Source organism: Lacerta agilis, chromosome 5 (assembly GCF_009819535.1).
Source record: "Lacerta agilis isolate rLacAgi1 chromosome 5, rLacAgi1.pri, whole genome shotgun sequence".
NCBI classification, from domain to species: Eukaryota; Metazoa; Chordata; class Lepidosauria; order Squamata; family Lacertidae; genus Lacerta; species Lacerta agilis.
Genome location: NC_046316.1, coordinates 62,340,531 through 62,358,341, shown reverse-complemented (window position 1 = coordinate 62,358,341; position 17,811 = coordinate 62,340,531). Strand labels below are relative to the sequence as shown.

The window sequence follows — 17,811 nt, the reverse complement described above, 5'->3', positions numbered from 1 at the left end:
CACAAATGTTTAAGTGAAGCCCATTCAAATTGCCAGACTATGTGGAATGACATGAAAATATGTCCCATTGAATTCAGTAGTGAACATAGTCAGAATCAGGCTCTTGCCATGGCCAGAAATGAGCTGTAAGTGCTGAATAACTCTTAACAGGATTTTCTGCCTTTCACGGAGAGTAAATATGACTTCTTTCAGTGGCAAGCAGTCATATAAGCCTGTATTTAATTATACATTGGCTCCGTAAAACATAAGCATTTATTCAACAGGAAAGCCGTAGAAAGCTGACTGTGTCTAGTTATCTTACAGCCAAAACACAACAGAAATCTATGAGACAATGCAGCAATCCTTCATCGTGTATAAAAAGACTTTTAAAAGCAAGCTCGTTCTACCATGTCAGGCTTTCAGATAATGAATAATAGTAATGATGAACATCAAGCTGCTTGTTTAAAAATAAAATTGAACTACAATTGGATATTGTCATGTTGACACAAATCATGCCTCTGATGCCCATCTGTAAAAAGTGTGACACCATGAACTTTTTGCAATAGGGCTGAATAATTACCCTGTGTTTCTCCAAAAGAAAGGAGCATTTGTTGATGATGCATGCTTTTGTTGCCTCCCATGAAAGATTGTGATGAATCATTGAATGGTGTGTAATGCAAGTGTATGTGAATGTACTCAGTATGTGTCTAGTCTTACCACCTACCTCCTCCATTGTTTGAATGCTGTAAGCATAAGAAAGCAATTGTCCATTTCTTGCAGTGTTCACCATTGTCCAGTCTTCAGGGAGACAGCTAGTAGGTCACCTCAGAAGTAATTGTTTTTAAAAAATGAACAGTGGGAGGGGGAGTAGTTAGTGACTACACAGTCTCTTTTGATGAAAAAAGGGGGAGGAGATGTTATGGGGAAAACTGATAATCCTTTCTAATTCCTGCTGTACACCCCGTAACTAGAACAGCTATACAATACTGACGTTTCAAACCATTCAAAATGAAAGCAGCCCAAGCAAAAAGATTATTGTTGTAAATGATCATACAAAGGGAAGCTGAAGTTTTGAGACTAAAGGTAGAAAAAAAAAACCTCAAAATTTTCAGTGATATTTATGTTTTTCATCCCACTTGTGCTAGTGAAGGCCTTGAAAAGCAAACGAACAGCTTCAGAAAGGCTTGTCAGAACTATAGCAGAGGGAGAGCTAAATTTTCCCTCCCTACCTGCCGTGGTCCCAATACTTCTCTCTGGCTGATATTTGCATAACAAAAAAAAAAAATGTTATACTGATTGCAAATATGTTGCTTGCCTTGTGGCCCTGCAGATGATTGTACTGTAGAGTTGGGAGGTACTCCAAGGGTCAGTGTTGTACTCCAACTCCCATCAGCACCAACATTGGGCTATATTGCCTTGGAACTATATTCTAACAGCATATCAAGCAGCATTACTTCCTCACCCTGTCTCAGGGAAAATACTCAGAAGTCTTTCTTTGCAACCCGATCTTCATTTCCTCTGCCTCCCTTAAGGAGGGAGGTCTCGGCAAACAAAAGGGACAAAAAAAGAGGACTACAGTGGTTCCATCAGCAGCCTTCCAGCACTCTGATAGTCAGCCTGCCTCTGCAACTACTACCCCTCCTCTCAAACAGAATTTTTGTGTATGTGGTGTATTCTGCAGCAGTGCAGGAGCCTCGAGGCTTTAGGGTCCAGAATCCCTACTTGGGGGAAACAAGTAAAAATCAACATATGTGGCAGTTTTTCTATAAGTCTTTGACCTCAAGATGGCGGTTCAGTAAGCTGTGTGCCCTGTAAGAAGGACCAAAAAGAAGTACATATAGTGTATGAATTCGTTTTTATGTGATGGCCAGCAACTTGAATGGCTTTAAAAGAATGGAGAATAAGGCTGCTAATGCCTACTAGTAGTGATGGTTGTGTTACCTCCAGGATCCAAGGTAGTATGTCTCTGAATACCAGTTGCTGGGGAGCACAAGCAGGAAGAGTGCTCTTCCACTCTCATAGGAATCTGGTTGGCCATTATGGGACCAGGATACTGGACCAGAGGTTTTTGTTATGATCCAGTAGGGTCCTTATTCTGTTCTTATGCACCACATCCATAGCTACCCTGTGGGAATACACTCTGTGGGTTTCTTTGAACCCGTGATTATTTGTATTAAGTTAATGTCAATTATGTGTACTATTTTATGTGTTCTTCCATGTAGAAGTGAAAGCGAAAGCAGGGCTCAGTAGGCGTCTTGCCACTGAGATCCCCCCGCTTAGACTTTTTGGTTCCAGAGGTTTGAACTTGTTAATGATCAGTTAATCTGCTTCCCGCCTTTTTTAGGGCAGCAACAGCATTCTGATTGGTAAAATTATTGATCATGACGTTGCTCTTGGTTGTCAATAAAAGGCTGCGGCTCCCCATTTTAGGTGGACAGTCAGAGTTAGGGTTTGGATGATTCAGATGTAGATAGTTGGGGTTTGGGGGAACGGGTTGGTTGGGTTGGTTGGGTTGGAGAGGGAAGGAGATTTCACTTAACCACATGTGCGTTCCAGGACATCAAATGCTCAGGGTCTCATTTATGAGCTCTTCAATAATGCCCCACCTTCCATTCAGTGACATTGTGCTGTTTTATATGGGCTGATATGAAATTGCAAGAACGTGGCTTCCAATGGGGTAATGGGCCAATGAAATGAAGAAGCCCTTCAGCACCTTTCCTTTGAAGAATGAACTGTAGAAAATCATTAAAACGATAGCCAACATTTTATTTTATGTTTTAGGGGGCAACTGAGAAAACAAACTTAAAGTCAGAAAGAATGGCTATCAGGGATGGCGGCAGTGGGAATGGAATGAATGAAGAGGTGGGATCCAGCGGAGAATGTGATGATGAGGACGGATGTCAAGGATCTGGTGAGAGGAGCCTCACGAAAGGTAGGTCCAATCATTTAGCTTAGATTCACTAAGCTGTGTTTGACTTTTATCTTATCCAGGTACTACACTAACAAATTGGATAGGTAACCTGTAGCCTTCCAGATGTTGCTAAGACTCCAACATGACCAATGGGGTGGGTGGTGTAGTGCAACAACATCTGGAGAGCTGTAGGTAACCCATTTCTGCGCAATACAATGATTTGATGCTATGAGAACGAGCCTAGTCTCCTCCTGGACTCTCCGCCGCCACTACTGTCCCATCTTCTTATGTGGCTGAGAGGAGGCATTCAAAAACATTTTTCTTCCCATTTTAGCAGCTTCTTGTGTTGTGTGGGCCAGATATTGTTGCTTAACATTAGCTGTGAGATTCAAAACAAGCCAACTTCAAACCACGGGCTGTGAATCTGGCGTGCTGGAACTAACGGCAGGAAGGCAGGACGCTTCCAAACTGCTTCTTTCAGCTGCACTAAAAAAGGGACAGGCGGATGAATAGTAAGCATGCATGCCCAGGAAGAAGCTAGGCTCATTCCCGTAGCACTAAGCCATGGTTCAAGTATGAAGTCTAACCACAACCACTGTGACTTAAGTCTTTCTTGGTTAGAACTGTGGCTCCACAAATTTTAAAATAACAACTGCTAGTTCTTTTAATCTGAACATAGTTGAAATAAGCAAGCATAGCACTTGAACCAAAGTTTTGCCATTCGGTTATGATATTTTACTAAAGGTGCATTGTCTGTTTGCTCATCCGCAGTTCATTGTCTTCTCTGGTGTTTCTATTCCTGTAAAGGAATGGTGACCTGTTTGTGGGGCAGGGCATGCGTTATGGATGATGTTGATGGAGTAAATGTCTAAGCCTAAGGCAGTGTGCTGCTTTATAGGATAGGAGCTATGTTTCATCTGTGATTATAGGTTCTTCACCTATAAGTGGTAACTTTTAATTTAAAGCCATTATTTCTACGTTAATGTGCATTCTAGAAAACCCTGTACAATGTTTTCCTTCCTGTGTTTTCCAGCCAGGATTTTAGACTTGTTAAGTGCTTTAAGTAACATGTTTTCTCTTCAAAGCGGTGCAAATTAAACAGCAGCCAGGTGCTACTAAGTATTTTTTAATTGACTATTTAAACTATTTAAATGCTGTAGCTGTGCCAGAACCTACCAAGGCTCTATTGTCTTTCAGACACTCAGTAATGTAAAATGAAAAGCATTGAAAACTTGTTCAATAGTTGGCTCATCTACACAATATGTGAAATCTGCATTCTCCCCTCCCCCTGATATTGCCGCAGATGGAAGTGAGAAAGAGAGAAAAATATTTTTTCATACCTAGGGATGAAATTATTTGGTAGAAACCATATATTCCAAAAATATAGTTCATATAAAGTGTTGCACATGCTTTGCATTTATAGCACTAACAGCAGCAATTCCACCTTGAAAAAATTATAATGGTATTTTGTAATTAACTTTAAAGTAGTGTTATGTGTTTAGGCCGCTAGCTGTAAATCTGTTTTGCATATTCCGATGCAATTAAGAAAGAGAGTGGGAGTCATCTAATTAAAGGGCTCCTTTGCTTTTACAGTAGTATGATTTTTCAGAATCCTAGTAATTTCAATCCATTGTCAGTTTTGTATAATGCCATAAACCTTGGTATATTTAAATTGGTACCATAGTGTGGATGTGTGTATTTCACAGCTTGAGACATACCCAGAATAATTGTTCCATTTATATTGTTAGCGCTAGTTTCAGCTTTCTGTCTTCCCTCTCTCAGCAGCCACCCTAACCTAATGCAGAATTTGATGCGACAATGCTAGCACATAGAATGTTTGTCCGTGATTGGTCACCCCCAAATTGCCATGGCCATCTGAACAGGGTTAACTGGAAAGGAAGGTCAATTGTTTACAAAGATGCGGGGAATGGAATCAAATTGCTTGAATTTGTTTTAGAGGGGGCATTTATTTTAGTTGCAGGGAATGGAAAGCTTTTGCATTCATGCACCTTTGAGGGTGATAGAGGGCTTCCTCTCATCTCTTTGCTGGTTCTAGCTTCTCCTGGTTCTTTAAGCAAATGTCATGGCTCCAGATACTGGAAGCGGGGGGAATGCACCTGCACACAGCGCAAAAGCTCCAATCACTGTGACTTTAAGAGTTGAAGCGAACATGGTGGGGGAGGGGGAGAAGTTACCTGCCCCCCTCACAAGCAGTGGCATTACAAAGGTAAAAAAAGGAGGACTTGTCACCATTGCTGCCCCCAAGGGAAGCAGTCTCACCTGATTTGGCAAGGTGGTGTGCCGTCCACTTCCAAAATTCCCCTCATTGGGGGGGGGCAGGGTAAATAGTGCCCAGATGTTGAGGGGAAGAGGAAAAGGAGAACGATTCATTACGTGCATATGCTATGTTCAGTTAGCAAAAAGTGATAATTCCTCAAGTATCTTACAATTAAGATTCTCCAAGCAATTCAGTGTGATATGAGACACTTCCCCTTAAATAATAGCCAGTATTTAAAGAAGTGCGTACTGTACTGAAACATCAAGAGGATGAGTTGCTTTCATTGTTTGGATCCTGTGTAGCTTTCTCTACAGTGGATAAAATATTTAGTAGTCAATGAGCAAATGTTCCAAGCATATTATAGAAAGAAAAGGGTACTGCATTGTGTGCAACGGAACATACTGAATGACAATAAATGTACCTCCTTTCGGGTAGCTGGAATTTATTTATTTTGAAGAAGTGATTTCTTGCAAGTATTTTTTACCACTTCTTTTATGCTTCTGCTACTTAACTGCCCTCTTTTTTAGGGGGGGGGAATTGGCCACCTGGTTCCACCATGTTGGTCTTTATTGTGACACCACCATGGATTGACAACTTTTCAGAGGGCAAAAAGTCCAGCGTTGCCAGTGGTGTAGTGGGGGGGGCAGCCTGGGGCGGAGAGAGGAGAGTCGTGGCAACATGGCTGGCTGCTCTTCTCAGTTGTGGTGCACCAGCCACGGCAGCTCCCTCCTCACGCTGCACGCCTGTCCCGGGCAGAGCTAGCCAGTGTGGTGTAGTGGTTAAGAGCAGTAGACTCATAATCTGGGGAACTGGGTTTGCGTCTCCGCTCCTCCACATGCAGCAGCTGGGTGATCTTGGGCTAGTCACACTTCTTTGAAGTCTCTCAGCCCCACTCACCTCACAGAGTGTTTGTTGTGGGGGAGGAAGGGAAAGGAGAATGTTAGCCACTTTGAGACTCCTTCGGGTAGTGATAAAGCGGGATATCAAATCCAAACTCTTCTTCTTCTTGTAGCCTACAGTTTGCGCCTGATTTTAGGGGGGGGGATGAGCAAGGGAGAAAGTGAACTGCCAGAGGTGTTTTCGGACCATAAAGACGTGCAAGCAAAACTGTAAAACAATAAGCAAACCCAGGCAGATATACTCTGTAATGGGATTAGTTTGGTATGGAAAGCCCAACCTATGCAGGTTCTCACAGTCCTGGCCGATGTCATCATTGAGTTGGGCTGGACTGGGCAGTTGCCAGAGCTCAGGTGTCTTGAATAGCCACCATTTATTACTACAGTCATCATCTTTCTTGAGACTACACACATGCAGGAGAGTCTACGACCTCCTATTCACTGTAGCAACAGAAATCTTTTGTGTGAACCATGACCAAAAACTTCATAAATATTTGAAATGAGAGGAGAGAAGTGCAACCTGGAAGAAATAGCCACTTTTCGAGAAACCCAGCATCCTAATGTTTTAAGGCTAGCTGCAGTAATGCAGTGGTAATGGAAAGCACTAGGTACATTCTCAGGGGCATTGTTTTCATGTTCACATCTACAGGGTCAAAGTGGGACCAGCAGGGTTGATTCACTGACAGCCTCTTAATCAGTGGCCCACAAATCCTGTTTTACCGTCAAACTGGTTCCAATATTAATGGACAGGTCAGCAAATGTTCGTGCTTCTGGCAAACTCCACCTACCAAGCATTTTTCTGAAAACCACGAATCTTCAAAGTATTATTAACTGCTTCCCTTAAACTCTTCCATTAAAAGTTGTTTTTTAAAAAAAAAATCCAGTGTTTTGTTTACTATAATTGCAAATAAGCCTTTTTATAGCAAAAGCTATTATTAGCTCTTAAAAAACCCATTTAAATATTTAAGCACAATGTATTTAATTACATCTACAGACCCACATGAGCGTATTCAATACGAATCCACCTAGCAGAGCTAAACACATTCTCAAGTATTCCACAATTAGTCAGGCTTTCTAGGCAGTAAATAGCTATTTAAATGTTTAGCAATAGTCCTGCTGAGCCAAATCTGGGGCCCCATTTCCTGGACATTGTCACTCTCTGTGAAATGCGCCTCCTTTCGCCACCTGAGGTAAAGCGGCAGAACTGCTGCCACTGCCACTCCACTCTGCCATCCTGAGTCCCATCACATTTCCACCAGCTACTTAGGGGAGAGGGGGGCACCTTTCAACAATTTTTACTTAAGAATTATTTGTGAAGTAATACTGCTTTAAAAACTAAAGTTCTTAGTACCATTAACTAAATTCATACTTGAGGTATCCTCTCAATTTTTGCCGTAGTTTCTAGACAAAGGCAAAATACCAAATTTTACATTTTTAATGAAGCCTGTACTTTGTTGAAATCTGCCCCTCCCGGGGGGCAGTTATCAACGGGGGGTGGGGTACATTTCAACAATAGAAAAAAATCTACTAATTTCATACATTTTACCAAAATAAACTTCATTCACAAAATAATATAGTTACAATATTATTATTATGTAACTGCAGTGATTCCCAGATTGCTGTAAGGTTCTCAGTTAGTTGCTCATGAGTAAGCAGCCAGAACTCCGCTGTTTCCTTTAAAGATTTTATTGTGCAAACTATGTACAGTGCAGAGCTAAAAAGTTCATGTCCGTATCAAGCAGTGTCAGAATCCGAGAATGGCCCCTTCCGGTTCTGACCCCAACAAGAGAGTTTCGGAATACGAAAACCTCGCCTTCCATCCTTTCTTTTCACCCCATGACATCTGTGGGGCGATGGAAATTGTGTTCCCCCTGTATTGCCCTCGTGACTGTGGAAGTGCTGGGACTCTCTTGCATCCCCAGAGCCTCTACTCCTTTTCCCCTGTGAACTCTCCCCCTCCTCGCTGGATGTCTCACCGCTCCTCTTGCTACCAGAGGAGGAGTTGCTGGCAAGGTGGGACTGGGGCTCTCTGTAGCATCTGGAGAGCCCTTCCACCACCTTGCGCTGCAGCGGGGACAATCTGAAAGAGCCGAAATAATGGGGCTAAGCATTTTAATTATTAGGATCTTAATATTAAAATACATGTCTTAAACTGTATGAACATCTTAAACTTTTTAAATCTCCTAAATTTATACTTTATTTTTTTAATTCAAAAACAAATAATAAATTGTCTTGAATATTTTAAGTGATTATTAAAAAATTTAAGAGGAAAAAGATTTTATTGGTACTTCTAATGAGTTCTTTGTTTATAAATTCTATTTAAAGCAACAGTAGGCCTAACAAAACGAAGTTGAGTGTTTTAAATGTAACAACCCGGATTAGCCCTAATAGTCCTACTATAGACTGTTATAGGCCTAGGCTTATCATGCTTCATGTAGCCATAAACTGTAGCCTAAAATTATCCTGAAACTTTTTAATCCAAGCTAGGTGTTGATCTAAAAAATTACAAGTCAATTTTCATTATTACTTAACTGAAAAATGGTAAGGGGCACCTTTCAACACTGTTGAAATGTACCCCCCTAAGCTCTGTTGAAATCTGCCCCTGGTGCAGCCATTTTGGTTAAAGTATTGTCAACCATTTTAGAAAAAATACTTGTGACTTACTGATAGTGCATTTAGAAGCATAATTAAATAAACTATTAGGTGAATAAATATAACTTACTTGATTAAAAGATTACTGGTTGATTAACTGTTTCAAAATCAAAGTTTCTTTTGCACTTTTGGGGTGTTAGAACTTGATCCACTGAGTAACACAACAGTTGTAAAAAGAAATGGCTGAAAACTAAATGTCAGCAGTTAATCATACTAAAAGCTTATTGGCTGGCATATTGGCCAATCATTGTGCAGTATTAGAAGTCAGATATTCCAGTTGTTGAAAGGTGCCCCATGTTGAAATGTACCCCCCTCTCCCCTACCACACATGCTGCAGAGAAGCTTTGTGTGGCTTCGCCAAAGTCCCACAGGACTTCACCAAACCTGTGGCAAAGATGCCACTAGCACTCGGGAAATCTCACGTGACATTTTGCAAGGCTTGAGGCAGAGGCCTATATGAGGCCCTCTTCCCATATAGCCTGGTCTCGTAATCCTAGCGGCTGCTGTCGAGTCTGGTCAGCCAGCCAGCCTAGCGGGAAGTGAGCAGCCACTGCAGTCCTACCTACCCGGACAGTTGCCCCTGCTCCCTTTCCCTGTTGTGTGGCTGCTTCACTGCTACTGATGTTTTACAACCTAGCCATTGGTTTCAGCTAAAATTAAATGTTGTGGTTCATTTGAAGTTCTTTGTCAAGCTGGAGGATCGGAGGATTTTCAAGGGAGGCAGAAAGAAAAGTGTAGTGAGGGGATTTTGCACACTCTAGGACTTTCCCCCTCCTTTCTTATTAAATCATAGTTATAAGTCAGAAACGTGGGGACTAGGTGAATCATTTTTATCTATAAATAAAAACAAGTATTAAAAGCTGCCTTGCGTGCATGTAATTGCCAAGAAGGAAAGAAGTGGCACCTGTGACAGGTTGTATAGTGTGAAGAGCTCCTCTACAGGATTCAACCCTACAAGCCAAGCCCTTTTTCAGAATATTGCCTTTCACTCCCTTTCCCAGTTTTCTGTCCTGTCCCTGCAGCAGTCTGTACTAACTGAGTATATTTAACCCTTGGCTTGTGGTTTTGTGTTTTCTTTCCCATTAGAGTTTTTAAAAAATGTATTACTGCAACAGGTGTTCATCCCCCCACCCGACTTACTTCCTGTGCATACATTTCATCTCCAGAAGGACTTACACTCAGAGAATGAGCTTGCTATAAGTATATATTATTTCCCCCTCTGCACTGATAGGCAGATGATTTAATATATATTTTAATGACATCTCCCCGCTTGATTTCTATCACATCTCAACAGCTGTTCAGAACTAATGTATTTCTCTCATTGAGCACAAATGCTATCACTAGGCGCCATTTTCACATGTCAAGAACCTTTTAGCCCTCATTATGTTCTTATCTGCTAACATTTCTGTGCTGCTGCTCAACACCAATGTGCTGTATAAATTGCCATCTTAATCAGTCTTCCTGCCCCATGTGTCGCATTCTCAGGTTGCGCTGAAGCTTGCACATATCTAAATATGTAATTGTACAGATGGTGATATTATTTTTTAAGCGGTGATTATTTCATCAATATTCCAAGGGTAGAACGTCTGCTGGCAACACGCCAGGGGTACTAGATCTTCATTTCCACAGGTCTCCCACCTCCTAGCAGATTACCATACGACTGAATTTTCTCAATATTCTTCCTCTCTGCTCCTGTCATTTGAATTCTTCACATCCCACATCATTCTGAGAGTGCAGCCTGTCTTCCCCCCACCCCCGGTATCCTGTGTTTCATGAGGTGTTTTGTTTCCGATTCCATCTTTACAATCCTTACAAATGATTTCAGTGTTGTACCACTGTAAATGGTTCATTCTGTTCAGGAAGAGCTTAATGGCCTACTTTAGCTTAAAACGTCCTTGACATCCAACTTATTTGGTGCCTTAGGTTCTTGCATGGAAGGATTACTGCCTGTCCCAGCTACAGCTTAATCAAGACCCATTATCAACACAGTGGGCTGACTTTTCTTCACAGTTTATGGGAAATCAAATGGCTTTGCAGAGCTGCTGAGGGAGGATGGCGCACAAATGAAAGCGGGGAAGGAAATGACAAAAATAAAATGACAAAACGGCGTATCGTACCAAGTCCATTGCAGCATTAACGAAGGGATGCCATGCTAGGGATGGGAGGTAAATTTGGTTTGGTTAGCCTTTCCATGTGAAACTACCTAATTTGTACTTTACAAAACTATACATGAGCTGAAATTCAGCTATCCTTCAGAATTCACACTTCTCTGAATTTTGCAATGTAGTTCTCCAACAAAGTAATGCATACAAAAAATTATATTGGGGAAAGAGTGAAGAAAAATGTGCATATTAGCAAAAGCAGCACACAACAAAGCTTTAGATTTGGAGGAATAAAAATGTGGATTTTAGAGAAATCATGCACTAAATTTCTGACAATGAAGAAATGTGGAGTATTTAACTTGAGATGGACAGACCTATGTTACGCTATTGTGGCTGATACCAAAATCTAACTTGCACAGTGCGCTCTGTTTCTTGTATGAACAGGCATAACAGGGCAGGGCTCTACACAGACAGCTTGCAGTAGGCCCATTCAGAAGGGGGGCAGCTGGGTACCCTTGCGGCAGGCCTTGGAGGGCTAAGCTTGTTGGGGAGGGGGCCTGCTAGGGACAAACTGCTTCTTTGTTTGAGCTGATAACTTCATTCTAAAAAGTGGGTGCGGGTGGCGCCATGGTCTAAACCACTGAGGCACTTGGACTTGCCGATCAGAAGGTCAGCAGTTTGAATCCTGGCGACAGAGTGAGCTCCCATTGCTCTGTCCCAGCTCCTGCCAACCTAGCAGTTCGAAAGCACACCAGTGCAAGTAGATAAATAGGTAGGCGGAAAGGTAAATGGCATTTCCCTGTGCTCTGGTTTCTGTCACGGTGTTCCATTGTGCTAGTAGTGGTTTAGTCATGCTGGCCACATGACCCCGAAAGCTGTCTGCGGACAAACACTGGCTCCCTCATCCTGAAAGCAAAATGAGCCCCGCAACCCCATACAGTGGTGCCCCGCTAGACGAAAATAATTCGTTCTGCGAAAATTTCCGTCTAGTGGGTTTTTCGTCTTGCGGAGCGGCAATGACAGCCGCGCTCCGCAAAACGGAAAAAAAAAGACGAAAATTTTTCGTCTTGCGAGGCAGCCCTATAGACTTTTTCGTCTAGCGGGGCAGCCTTCCGCTAGACGAATGCCTTCGTCTAGCGAGTTTTTCGTCTAGCGAGGCATTCGTCTAGCGGGGCACCACTGTAGTTGCTTTTGACTGGACTTAGCCATCCAAGGGTCCTTTACGTTATTCTAACAAGATTCCACCACCCTGGGCCTTAGACAAGCTGCATGGGCCTGGCTTGCTGTCAAACTTCTCAATCCTGCCCTCTGCTGTAGATGTTACAGCGCAAGCAGTGACAACAGCTACTACCACAGCATCCCACATGAATCCAGTAGACATATCTATTACTTGGTAGCACCCAGGCTTCAGAGTGCTCTATCAGATCTGAGTCACTATGCTTGTATCATGAGGTGGAGAATCCATCTTACAGGAAGGTGTCCTCATATCTCACACGTGAGAGATGTCTCTGAGTTCATATACAATTTTTGATCCTTGTACACTGCAGTAATAGTGCATACCAGCAGGTGTTTCCAGGTGTTGTTGGACTACAACAGTGATGGCAAACTTGGCCCTCCAGCTGTTTTGGGACTACAACTCCCATCATCCCTAGCTAACAGGACCAGTGGTCCGGGATGATCGGAATTATAGTCCCAAAACTGCTGGAGGGCCAAGTTTGGCCATCACTGTACTACAACTCCTATCATCCCTGACCATTGTCAGTGCTGACTGAGGCTGATGAATGACACATCCACATTTGGAGGGCTATAGGTTCCCCATCCCTGCTCTAGAAGTATTAGTTGCTTCAACTCTTGCTGGCACCTTGCTGGTCCTGTGACATCTCCAGCTCTGGCTTCCCATGGCAGCTGTTGCCCACACAGATATGAAATGTGGAACACAGGGGCTCTTGAACACAAGGCTGCCATTTTGCTGAAAGTATGCAGTTCTGGCTTTGGTTGCTGCCTGAGAAACACATGTTTACCATCTTGGGTTCTGTGATAGAAAAGGCGGGAAATATGTTGTTGTTTAGTTGTTTAGTCATGTCCAACTCTTCGTGACCCCATGGACCAGAGCACACCAGGCATTCCTGTCTTCCACTGCCTCCTGCAGTTTGGTCAGACTCATGTTGGTAGCTTCGAGAACACTGTCCAACCATCTCATCCTCTGTCGTCCCTTTCTCCTTGTTCCCTCCATCTTTCCTAACATCAGGGGCTTTTCCAGGAAGTCTTCTCTTCTCATGAGGTGGCCAAAGTATTGGAGCCTCAGCTTCAGGATCTGTCCTTCCAGTGAACACCCAGGGCTGATTTCCTTCAGAAATATCCATTCTGAAGGAAATCAGCCCTGAGTGCTCACTGGAAGGACTGATCCTGAAGCAGAGGCTCCAATACTTTGGCCACCTCATGAGAAGAAAAGACTCCCTGGAAAAGACCCTGGTGTTGGGAAAGTTTGAGGGCTAATAATCAACATGTTTTAAAGATATATTTTTGTCACTGCAGCAAATGTTTTTCATCCCTTATACAGTACTAGGTACATAACTATAGTGATAGGTGATTTTAGTATTTTAAAACAGAAGCTTGTAAACTTTATAAATGGATGCTTGCTCATTTCTGAGTCCTGGATTCTACCCCCCTGCCAGCCTACATACATTTGCAGAATAAAAAAGTTACTTTCTCATACAGCTTTGTATAGAACAGTAGTGAACAGTACCAATGAGGCATAGAAATTTAATAGAAGTCAATAAGCAAAAGATGTGAAATTCAAACTCAATATTAAAATAATCTAACAAACCATAAACAGCCAAATTCCCTCTTGGCATGAATCAATTATCTCTGAGTCCAATGAATTATTTTGCGGAAGTCGCATAAAAAAACCTTCCATTTTCTGCTTGGAAAAATATTGCCATCAGTGGTTTGTCATGGGAAAATGAAAACTTGTGATGAAAATTCTGGTACTACATTGAGAACTGGAAACATTTCAGTTTGGATCAACATTCCTTCACGGCAGTGAAATGAACTGTTCAAAATAATGCCTCCATCATACTTTTCAGAGTTATTTTTAATTCAGGAAGATTTAATTTTGCTTAGGTTGCTGTCAAGTTCAAAATTCATAGAAGATCATTACCCTGGCAAGTTTATCTTAAAGCTAAAAGGCAAACTATCATTCTCAAATGGTAAATCAAAACCTGTGGGGGAATTGCATCTGTCTTAACCCCCCGGCATTCTGTTAGCCAGTTTGATGGAGCATCAGATATGTGGAAGGGTTGGAAAATTGAACCTGTTCTCTTCTCCCTGCACCACTGAAGTTAATAGATAATATTAAGTAATTTCAATGGGTTTACTCTAAGTTGGCCACAACCCCAACTTAGAAGTCTCTCATTGTCAGCTAATACGAAAATATGTCAGTGCATATAGCAAAGCTCCTTGCATCTTTTGAATCTCCTTCGAGATGTGGCTCTGGGGATGAGGCTGCCATGGTAAGTTCCTGTGTGTCAATATTTATCGCTACACCACTGCCTTTGTCGTAAACAAAACTCCCCAATGAACATAGTTAGGGTGGGTCTATGAGTCTCCAGTCTCAAAAGCTGAAACTGACTGGGCCTTCAGAATTCAATTCCATCGTAATTGATTTGAGGCATGTAACACCGGCGCGTCTTCACTGTTCATTTGCCCCAGTCCTCTGAACTATTTTGTTGCTGTTTCCTGAGTTTGTTCCTGTTGGCCAATAAAACTGAAATCATGTGGGAATCATGCGGGGACATAAAAAAGCCTGCAGGGAAGACACTTTGATTGAATTACATCTCAAAACTGAAGATAAATTCTTTCTTTGTTATACCCAAGTGCCCAATGTCAACTCTACAGTTTGTTCATCTTCCAAATGGATATATCCCTGAAGTCTACAATCTGTTTTTCATTTCAGGTAAATAAATTCCCGTTTCCTGATGTTGTGCTTCCTGAAAGTGTAGCATATTTTTCTTGATCAAGGCACATGGGGGAAGGGTGGGTTGTGGGGTTAAAAAAAGAACCAAGCAAATATTACCTGGTTAGCTTTTCTACGCATAATGAAATGTATACCCCTAGATTTGGGCTTTAAAAACAAATGAATATAGAATGCTTTCAACCATGAGAACTCTAAATGTAATAGAAATTTCAACTTTTGAACAGTGTAGGATATGATTTCTTGCAGCTCTTCCATCTTAAGCATGTATTTGAAGTTTTGTCCAGGTGTTTTCAGTGATACAATAACTTTGTGGCATGAATGTTAAGCAATTATGTTCTTGGAAGCATACACAAGTAACAATTGATCCCTAATTTCCTTCCAATTAGTTCCTTTAAAAAAAACCATTAAGCACTCTCAAAAAAAGGGACAAGTTTAGCCCCTTTTACACAGAATTGCTCTTCTCAGTTGGCAGATAAGAAGGGTTATATCAGATATTGATAAATCATTTAATTTGTAAGCTGGAAGTAGCCGAATTGAAGCCAATTGATTCACAGGGAGGCAAAAAAAAGCCCCACAGCCTGTATTTTGCTTTCCATGCTCTGGATCTTTACTCTGTGGATAATAACTATTTGCTGCATGGATCCAGAAGAACCCACCCAAAGTGCATGGAGGTAACGTTAAAAAGTCTATGGCTTCCCAACAGCAAATACTTCCATGGCCCTTAGAATTGTATGGTTGCCCCCACACTTGCAAAAAAAGAAAGATCTCCCTGACCTGCCTATGCCTTCTGTGATATCAGAATTTCTAAACCAATCACAGGCAGGGGGGGATACTCTGCCCAACCCCATATGCAAACAAAGCTGATCAGTTATTGAGCAATATGTATAGTTCATGAGCTGTGAAATGCTAATTTTGTGTAAAGCTCCGTTTATCACTTTTCAGAAGGCTAGCTTTTTACAGATTCATGGCATCAAAATGCCAAAAATTGCTATTATTGTGCGGATTTATTTTCTCGAGCCAAGTAAGGTTTTGTTTTCACATTGTTTTTCAGTACATGAATATTTAAGTCCATTTTGCATAGAATGTTTTGAGAAAGCTGACTGTGATGAGGTCAATGGGGATTTAGCTTTTAATTTTAACAGAAAGATGTTTTATCCCAGTAATTTCAGTACCAGGCTTCTCAATACACTTCTGTGGTGTTCAGCTTTGCGTTGCGATTAGTGGGTATGGTCATAACAATCATTAGTATGAATGATAATTTTAAGCCATTACTCTTGTGTGAGCAAGTGAAATGAACCTCATAGTATAATTGTCCATATTCATTGTTTTACAGGTATGATCTGCTGCTTATATCTGTAAGGCTGGCTTTATTATTTGTCAGAGATAGGTGAAATGGCCACCTTAGGAAGCAAATGCTGGGGGCGGGGGAGGAAATGGCAGCAAGGTGTTAGACTAGATGACCCTTGGGTCCCCTCCAACCCTAATGTTCTATTATTATATTCTACATGCCAGCAATGAGCTGCTTATTTGTGGCTCCCACAAAAGGCACCTAACTCCAGCTGCTCTGTGTGCTCATAGTGGTAGTAGGTGTTGCACAGAAACTCAAGATGCCTGGATTTTGCAGAGTTTCAGGCCACCTGCCTGCACGGTTTTTTGTGGACCCCACCCTTGGTCTCTTTAAAAACTTGTATCACATTTTATGCTGTATCTTTATGACATGCACGATAAACAAACTGAGTTTGCAGCATAGTTTAAAGATGAGCTGTTAGCCACAGAAAAAGCACACAATCAGGAAACTATACTGTTACGACGTTTTGGTCAGTTGCCAGAAACAGCTAGAATATTTTTATTGCACATCATAAAAATAATAATAATGAATGTGAGGATAGAAAACTCATATAATCTACCCCGAAGCCTGTGTCTTTTTACAACAGCCTTGCAGATAAGAGGAAAAACAATCAGGTAGCCCACACCTCTCAAATAAAATGTCATTGATCTATAAATCCCTTCCTACTAACAAAGGCATTTTACGCCTGGCCTAGACACCACTACTTCCATGGCGGAACCTACAATTTATCTGTAACCAGAACCCAGCAAAAGGGCTGAGACTTTTAGTTTTCCTGCCCATGCTCCAGGAGATGCCCTCAGGGGCTTGTATCCCAGTTACAGAAGAATGTGAGCCTTCACAAAAAAATACTCTCCAATGAGGGCAGATGCAGCACAGTCCAAACAAACCAAGGTCAAGAAACAGAATTGGTCTAGATCCAAATGTGACCCTGAGACAAAGTCAGGCAACAGCCCAACGTCATTATCGCAGGGAGTTCAGGCAAGGTACAACACAACAAAGCAGGGAAATGAGAATCGGGGACTTGCATCCAGGGACCTGTGGGATGTCTGGTTCATTCTCTCTGTCGGGGACAAGGTCAAAGCTAAGAAAGCTACCAAAAAATCTGGGAGCCCAAATTTTCCTGTCCTCTGCCATTCTTACATGGCCCAAGACATTTTGCTACCTGGGGCAAAGGGCCAGATGACACCTGACACATTCCATGTACAAAAGCTAACTGGATTTGGCAGTTGAATCTAACTTCCCCAATGGTGACAAGTTAGCATCCCCAACTACATTTTCTCTCCCAGCAGCCCCCTCGAATAGAGACATGCCTGTTTTTCAGTACTGCACTTGATGCATAACTGAGATGGGTCTAGTGGGAGATGCCACATTGGATGCTAAAGATGAGTCATCTCAGCTGACATAGGAGTGAAAGAATTGGTGTGATTCAGTACACAGAGTAAAGTCATCTAAGCTTCACAACCCAATCATTCCTTGAAAGTGGGTTAGCAAACTTGCCATGCCATTTTTATTTTTTGTTTTTCAATAAAAACTTGTGTAGTACTTTGTACTCATGGCGACTTACTTTTATAAACTGCAGCTCGGTACCAAGACTTGCTGTATTTTGCAAAATGTGTAAAGAAAAATATTGCAAACAATAAAAAGTGCTTATTGGCAAAGATAAACATTA

General features: G+C 41.8%; 1 protein-coding gene across 2 annotated transcripts in view; it reads left to right on the top strand.

Moving 5' to 3' along the window:
• Positions 1-17,811, top strand: part of LOC117047269 (glypican-5-like) — a 374,186-nt gene that overhangs the window by 269,727 nt on the left and 86,648 nt on the right. For both annotated transcript variants that reach the window (XM_033150213.1, XM_033150212.1), the window contains one exon: positions 2,761-2,911. In XM_033150213.1, the coding sequence (XP_033006104.1) occupies positions 2,761-2,911 (151 nt within the window). The remainder of the gene's footprint in view (positions 1-2,760; positions 2,912-17,811) is intronic.